The sequence below is a fragment of the Scylla paramamosain genome, chromosome 48 (genome assembly GCF_035594125.1).
Source record: "Scylla paramamosain isolate STU-SP2022 chromosome 48, ASM3559412v1, whole genome shotgun sequence".
NCBI lineage: Eukaryota > Metazoa > Arthropoda > Malacostraca > Decapoda > Portunidae > Scylla > Scylla paramamosain.
In genome coordinates this window covers 7,746,482-7,753,981 of record NC_087198.1, presented here as the reverse complement: position 1 = coordinate 7,753,981, position 7,500 = coordinate 7,746,482, and the positions used below count along the sequence as shown (strand labels likewise).

Genomic DNA, 7,500 nt, shown 5'->3' with positions numbered 1-7,500 from the left:
TGGCAGAGTGAGGGTGCACCAGCAGACACACCCTGCCTGACTGTGGTGCACAACAAACTCACCAGTGACAAGGCTGTGTGTCCCTCGGCTGGTGAGGCAAGGCACGCTGGCTGGAGCCGGCGAGGGAGAGGCAGCCTGCGCCAGGAGACTGACTGACTGATGGACTAACTGACTGACTGGCTGGCTGGCTGGCTGGCTGGCTGGCTGGCTGGCTGGCTGGCTGGCTGGCTGGCTGACTGACTGACTGACTGACTGACTGACTGACTGACTGACTGGCTGACTGACTGACTTACTGACTGATGGACTGACTGACTGACTGACTAACTAACTAACTGTGTGGCTGACTGACTGATGGACTGACTGACTGACTGACTGACTGACTGACTGACTGACTGACTGACTGAGTTTACCTGTGTGGGCCAATTCAGGCTGCGCAGTGTGTGTGTGTGTGTGTGTGTGTGTGGCAGTGTCTGGGATGCCTCACCTCTTCAGCTTGTCAACTCTGCCAGGCTCATTGACACACGCGAGTCACTCTGGCAATCTTGTTGTACTTTTCATGTTAGTTTGTGTTTTGTAATGATTTTTGTTTTATTTTTTGTTGTTTGTTGTTAATGTTTTGTGAGTTGTGTTAATATTTGATGTTGTTTGTTGAATTTGTAGAATTGCTATGTGCCTATTGCTTGTTTGCGAGGTGACAGTGGTTAGTGTGTGTGTGTGTGTGTGTTACTACTACTACTACTACTACTACTACTACTACTACTACTACTACTACTACTGTCAACAGGTGCTGCTGGCCTCTGGGGGTGAAACACTGGACTCCTGCAAGCGGGTATGTCATTACTCGGCCGGCACAGACACGTCCCCCATCTTTCTGTTCTCCAAGGTGGCCATTGAGGGAGCGGCTCCACCAACCCCCTCTGTGCAGCCTGGCGGGGACGGCGACCTCAGGGTAGGTGGTGGTGGTGGTGGTGGTGAAGGGTTGAGAATGGTGGTTGACTTGCAGTGGTGAGGCAGGCAGATGCAGCAAGCCAACAGACCTACATGTGGCAGGTCCAGCACAAGACACACCTGCCTGTGTCTGCCTGCTAGCCTCATCTGTGTGGTTGGCAGCCTTCCTCCACAGCTCCCTGGTGACTCCCCACTCACCACCACTGACAGCCTCCTTGGTGATGCTGCTCCATTCACCCACCACTCTCTTCCACACACACTTCCTTCCTGTCTCTTTCCTCAATTTTTTGAAGCCCCAGTCTGCTACCTGTCGTCCTGCCCACCGGTCCTCAGTGCGCTGGCTGCGTCCCCCTCGCCGTGACCCCCCATGCCCCTCTTGACCTCCCCTCCCTCATCCTTGTGGTCACTCTCCCAGTGCTGGCTGTACCACCCCAGGCTGCAGCCCTCCCCACTGACCTCTCACCTTCCTGGCTGACCTCACCTCTGACCACTGCCAAATACAACTTTTACTCCTTGATATTCTGTTATTTTATTGTGTGTGTGTGTGTTTGTTTGTTTGTTTGTTTGTTTATTCAGCTTTATTTTATTGAATTACTACTACTACTACTACTAATACTGTTGCAGGCACAGGTGGAGGGGTGTCTCAACATGCCAGCCACTTACAACACTGTGGTGGCGCAGACATAGCACAGCAGTTTTACGAGCACGCTAGTGAGGTCACCAGAACGTGTCGCCAACTTGTTCATGACCAGCATCTGCAGCAACAAGGTCAGGTCGGGTTAGGTCAGATTAGGTTAGGTTATGTTAAGTTAGGTTAAGTTAAGTTTTTCAAATTTGAATGTTGTGAGTGTGTCAAAATGAAGGTCATGGGTTCTGAAAGTCACAAGGGGTTCTGAAGGTCATAAGGGAAAGCAGAAGGAGAGGGAAAGTAAAGAGGAAGAAAGAGAAAAAGATAAAGAAGAGAAGAGGGAACAAAGAAGAAGAAGAAATAATTGTTATGAATTTGTCTCTCTCCTCTTCCTCTTTCTTTCCTCTGTCCACTACTACTACTACTACTACTACTACTACTACTACTACTACTACTGCAGGCTGGGCAGCAGTGGTGGCCAACCTGGAGGACATTGTGGCAGCCTTCAGAACAAAACATGACGCATTCCAGCAAAATTTTGTGGAGTATCTCAGTGGCCGGGAGGAGAAGGTCGCCCTGCTTCAGTCGTGAGTTTGTGTGTGTGTGTGTGTGTGTGTGTGTCAGGGTTGGAGGAAAGGTGGAGGGAACATGGAGGAAGGTCTGTGAGGGAGGAGAAGCCTGGAGGTAACTTTTGGAGGGAGATATGGAGGAGAGAAGAGAGGGAGGTGGAGAGAATATCTTGCTTATATTTTTTATCATTTACAAGTCTCTCCTACAGTTTTGTGTGATGCCCCACTCTCCCTGCCAACTTACCGGTAGGGAGAGAAGGAGGAGGAGGAGAGAGGAGGAGGAGGAGAGAGGAGAGAGGAGGAAAGAGATGAAAGATTGGTTGGAGTGTATGTGTATGTGTGTCCGTCTGTCAACACTACTACTACTACTACTACTACTACTACTTACAGTTTTGAAGAGGACCTTAAGCTACTGGCAAGGATTCCAGTCTTCCCTGAACTCTTGGGGAAGACACAAGAGGAAGAGGAAGAGGAAGAAGCTGGGAAGAAGAGGAGGACAAGCACAGCACAGAAGAAAGAGGAGGAGGAAGAGAAGGAAGAGGAGGAGAAGGAGGAGGAGGAAGAGGAGGAAGAACAGGAGGAGGAGAAAAGAGGAGGAGAAGGAGGAGGAGGAGAAGGAGGAAAAGGAGAAAGTAAGTTGTTGTTATTGTTGTTGTTGTTGTTGTTGTTGTTGTTGTTGTTGTTGTTGTTGTTGTAAATAAGAATAATTGTTGATATATCTCTCTCACTCTCTCTCTCTGTGTGTCTGTCTGTCTGTCAGTGAGGCAAGTGTCACTGCTGGACTGGATCAGCGCCAAGGACAGCCAAAGTGACGTCAGACAGATTGCCCAACTCTGCTGCAGGGGACTGGCTCAGGTGTGTGTGTGTGTGTGTGTGTGTGTATGTCAGGTATTCACACCTAATTCTTGCTGTGTAATTCTGTTTCCGCAGGATTGAGTTAAGTTTGTAATCTTGCATTGTTTAACAAGTTGAGTGTTGTCACATTAGTGTGGCTCCCCCTCCCCCTGTGTTAGAATATTGCATGTTTCCAAGGCCACAGGGACACTCAGCCTGGTTCTCAAGAGTGTTTCTTCTGTCACTAATGCACAAATGTTGTTAATCTGTCTCTGGAACCGTAAAAACACCTTTGAAAACCCACATCACTTCAACTACAGCCTTTTAAAAGAGTGTATCTTGTCAGTAATGAAGAAATGTTTTTAATCTGTCACTGCAACTGTAAAAACACCCTTGAAAACCCACATCACTTCAACTACAGCCTTTTAAAAGAGTGTTTCTCCCATCAGTAATGCAGAAATATTAATCTGTCACTGCAACTGTAAAAACACCCTTGAAAACCCACATCACTTCAACTACAGCCTTTTAAAATAGTGTTTCTCCCATCAGTAATGCAGAAATGTTAATCTGTCACTGCAACTGTAAAAACACCCTTGAAAACCCACATCACTTCAACTACAGCCTTTTAAAAGATTGTATCTTGTCAGTAATGAAGAAATGTTGTTAATCTGTCACTGCAACTGTAAAAACACCCTTGAAAACCCACATCACTTCAACTACAGCCTTTTAAAAGAGTGTTTCTCCTGTCAGTCATGCAGAAATGTTAATCTGTCACTGCAACTGTAAAAACACTCTTGAAAACCTGCGTCACTTCAACTGGAGCCTTTTAAAAGAGTGTTTCTCCTGTCAGTAATGCTGAAATGTTAATCTGTCACTGCAACTGTAAAAACATCCTTGAAAACCCACGTCACTTCAATTACAGCCTTTTAAAAGAGTGTTTCTCCTGTCAGTAATACAAAAATGTTGTTAATCTGTCACTGCAACTGTAAAAACACCTTTGAAAACCCACATCACTTCAACTACAGCCTTTTAAAAGAGTGTTTCTCCTGTCAGTAATGCAGAAATGTTGTTAATCTGTCACTGCAATTGTAAAAACAAACTTGAAAACTCGTGTCACTTCAACTGGAGCCTTTTAAAAGAGTGTTTCTCCTGTCAGTAATGCAGAAATGTTGTTAATCTGTCACTGCAACTGTAAAAACACCCTCAAAAACCCGCGTCACTTCAACTAGACACACACACACACACACACACACACACACACACACACACACACACACACACACACACACACTCAGCACCAGTACTGCTGCTGCCACACAGATCAGTGAGGGGCTGCTGGAACAAGTGGGGCAAGAGGTCAGCGCTGTGCTTCGAGAGGCAGACCGGCCACAGATGAAGGAGGTGAAGGGGCTTGGTGAGCGCCTGTGTGGCCTGGAGCAGTTCATGCATGATGCTGCCTACGTGGTGCAGGAGCAGAGCAATTTCTCACAGGTACTCCTTCATATCTCCCTCCACAAGTTATCTCCACACTTCTCCTTCCTCACAGACCTTCCTCCATGTTCCTTCCACTTTCTCTCCAATCCTGACTATCCTGCGAGTCTTGCTTCATAGTTAAAATAGTGCTTTTGTTAGATAGTCTGACATCACTGCCAGCCATTTTCCCCTCCACCACCCTCTATTCTTTCCTCCATATCTCTCTCCATGAGTTACCTCCACACTTCTCCTTCCTCACAGACCTTTCTCCATGTTTTTTCCACCTTCTCTCCAATCCTGATTATCCTGCAAGTCTTGCTTCATAGTTAAAATAGTGCTTTTGTTACATAGTCTGACATCACCGCCAGCCATTTTCCCCTCCACCACCCTCTATTCTTTCCTCCATATCTCCCTCCATGAGTTAGCTCCAGGCTTCTCCTTCCTCACAGACATTTTTCCATGTTTTTTCCACCTTCTCTCCAATCCTGACTATCCTCCGAGTCTTGCTTCATAGTTAAAATAGTGCTTTTGTTAGATAGTCTGACATCACCGCCAGCCATTTTCCCCTCCATCACCCTCTATTCTTTCCTCCATATCTCTCTCCATGAGTTACCTCCACACTTCTCCTTCCTCACAGACCTTCTTCCATGTTCCATCCACCTTCCCTCCAATTCTGACTATCCTGTGTCTCTTGGTTCATAGTGAAAATAGTGCTTTTTTGACCTGTGCTCTCTCTGGCAGGCTCTGTTGAAGAACCAGGACAGGGCAGGGAAGGTGAATGACCCATCTATATTCCCTGACCTCTGCACTTCACACCGCAAGAATTTGATGCACATGTTGAAAAACCATCAAAAGGTGTGTGTGTGTGTGTGTGTGTGTGTGTGTTTGTGTGTGTGTAATAGTAGTAGTAGTAGTAATAGTAGTAGTAATATAGGAACATAATAAAAATAATCAAAAAATACTATGAAATTCTTACTGGAGGTGTTACTAACTCTCTCTCTCTCTCTCTCTCTCTCTCTCTCTCTCTCTCTCTCTCTCTCTCTCTCTCTCTCTCTCTCTCTCTCTCTCTCTCTCTCTCTCTCTCTCTCTCTCTCTCTCAGCTGCAAGACATCAAAAGGAGATGCATCAAGGCAAAGGAAGAGCTGTCGGAGAATTTGTACGTTAGATTGAAGTAAGTATTCACAGCAGGAGGAGGAGGAGGAGGAGGAGGAGGAGGAGGAGGAGGAGGAGGAGGAGGAGGAGGAGGAGAAGAAGAATCAGCTGTTCCTTTTTTGGTAATGATATTTGTTTGTTTGTTTGTTTTCTTTCTCAGTTTCTCTCCTTCCTTCCTTATTTTCTTGTTATCATCATTGTCCTTCTCTTTTCATTATTCACTTTGAGCTGTGTTGTCACTTGTTCCTCTTTCTTCTCTCTCTCCATTACAAAATTTTCCCTTTTCAACTCCCACCCCCTCTGTGTCTCTCTCCCCTCCTCCCTCCCTGCCCCCCTGCCTCCCTGCCTGTCTCTCTTAACCGATCCTGACCCCATAGGTGGATAATGTATATAGAGAGGCGCCTGTACGAGGCGGACACGCGCGTCTCCATGCATCAAGAGAGTGTTCGGCGCCTGGCTGGACTCCTGCAAGTGGTGGAGCAGATTCACCGCGCCCCGAGGGTCTATGCCGCAGCCGTCACGGAGGTGGCTCGCCGGCACGCCTTCTCCACGGCCTTCCTGCAGGTGAACTAAGGATCAGAGAAGAGTGAGGATTGGAGGGGAGGTGGAGGGATGACTGGGGAAGGTGTGCAAACAAGGAGAAGCATGGAGGTAACTTGTGGAGGGAGATATTGGAGGAAAGGAGAGAGGGTGGTGGAGAGAAGAAGTATTGGCTGTGGTGGCAGACTATATAACAAAAGCACTATTTTATCAATGAAGCAAGTGTCACAGAATAGTCAGGATTAGAGGAGAGGTGGAGGAAACATGGAGGAAGGTCTGTGAGGAAGGAGAAACATGGAGGTAACTTGTGGAGGGAGATATGGAGGAAAGAAGGCACACTGGTGGAGAGTAAGGCTGGCTGTCCTTGAGTTCATGCACACTCCTTACATCTTGCATCACCTGTCTGTTGTTTTGCAGTGGGCGTCTGAGCTGAGCAGCCAGAGTGGAGAGGTGTGGAGGCGCGAGGTGGAGGCAAGAAGAGGCTTTTCCCAAGACTTCTCCACCTACTTCCTAGCCTCTCTCTTTCCTGGTATGGAAGATCTGCCTCCTAATTTTGCAACCTCTCTACCATCCCAGTTTGACATGGCTCTCCCTAAGGTACGTGTGAGATTGTCTGACAAAAACACTATTTTAACCATGAAGCAAGTGTCGCAGGGTAGTCAGGATTGGAGGAGAGATGGAGGGGACATGGAGGGAGGTCTGTGAGGGAGGAGAAGCCTGGAGGTAACTCATGGAGGGAGAAATGGAGGAGAGGGACTAAGAAAACACTGGCCACAGAGACGAGCCCTTGTTTTGTCACCACCACTGACTGAAGCCGGTTTGCTGGTGTAAAGTATGAATCCACAGCATAAGTACATGACTAGTCCATTACTGAGTCCTTTATAGCCTGCTTGCCTGCCAGTTGTGGTTGTACAAGTTCCTGATACAAGGTACAAGCAGGGTCATAATTCTCTCTTTAACCTGCAGGACACACCTCTCTCCCTGCCAACTACCTCTGTATAAAAAAACCCTGCCAGCTTTATGCATTCTAGTTACCTAAAGTCAGTCCAGCACTAGTACCAGCTTTCCCCAAGATGCTGCTGGCCCTGTCTTCAAATTGACCCTTGTTATTTGCCAGACTGTAAAGAAATCCTTGTTTACTTAATGTGTGTGTGTTTGTGTTGGCTTAATAATGCACCTTCATATGTCTGTACCTGTAATCCTTGTTTTTCTATCTCTCTCTCTACTACTACTACTACTACTACTACTACTACTACTACTACTACTACTACTACTACTACTACTTTACAGGTTACCAAAGAAAACATAGATGAACTGAGAAGACTGCTGCCGGAACTTTCTCACTGTCTGGTCATT

General features: G+C 46.9%; 1 protein-coding gene across 2 annotated transcripts in view; it reads left to right on the top strand.

The window, feature by feature from the left end:
* Positions 1-7,500, top strand: part of LOC135095196 (RB1-inducible coiled-coil protein 1-like) — a 20,749-nt gene that overhangs the window by 9,294 nt on the left and 3,955 nt on the right. For both annotated transcript variants that reach the window (XM_063995984.1, XM_063995983.1), the window contains 11 exons: positions 785-949; positions 1,573-1,716; positions 2,037-2,163; positions 2,536-2,777; positions 2,906-3,000; positions 4,300-4,470; positions 5,194-5,307; positions 5,553-5,623; positions 5,982-6,168; positions 6,562-6,741; positions 7,435-7,500. The exon at positions 7,435-7,500 is cut by the window's right edge and continues 179 nt beyond it. In XM_063995984.1, coding sequence (XP_063852054.1) covers position 2,777; positions 2,906-3,000; positions 4,300-4,470; positions 5,194-5,307; positions 5,553-5,623; positions 5,982-6,168; positions 6,562-6,741; positions 7,435-7,500 — 885 coding nt within the window. In that variant the 5' untranslated portion in view covers positions 785-949; positions 1,573-1,716; positions 2,037-2,163; positions 2,536-2,776. The remainder of the gene's footprint in view (positions 1-784; positions 950-1,572; positions 1,717-2,036; positions 2,164-2,535; positions 2,778-2,905; positions 3,001-4,299; positions 4,471-5,193; positions 5,308-5,552; positions 5,624-5,981; positions 6,169-6,561; positions 6,742-7,434) is intronic.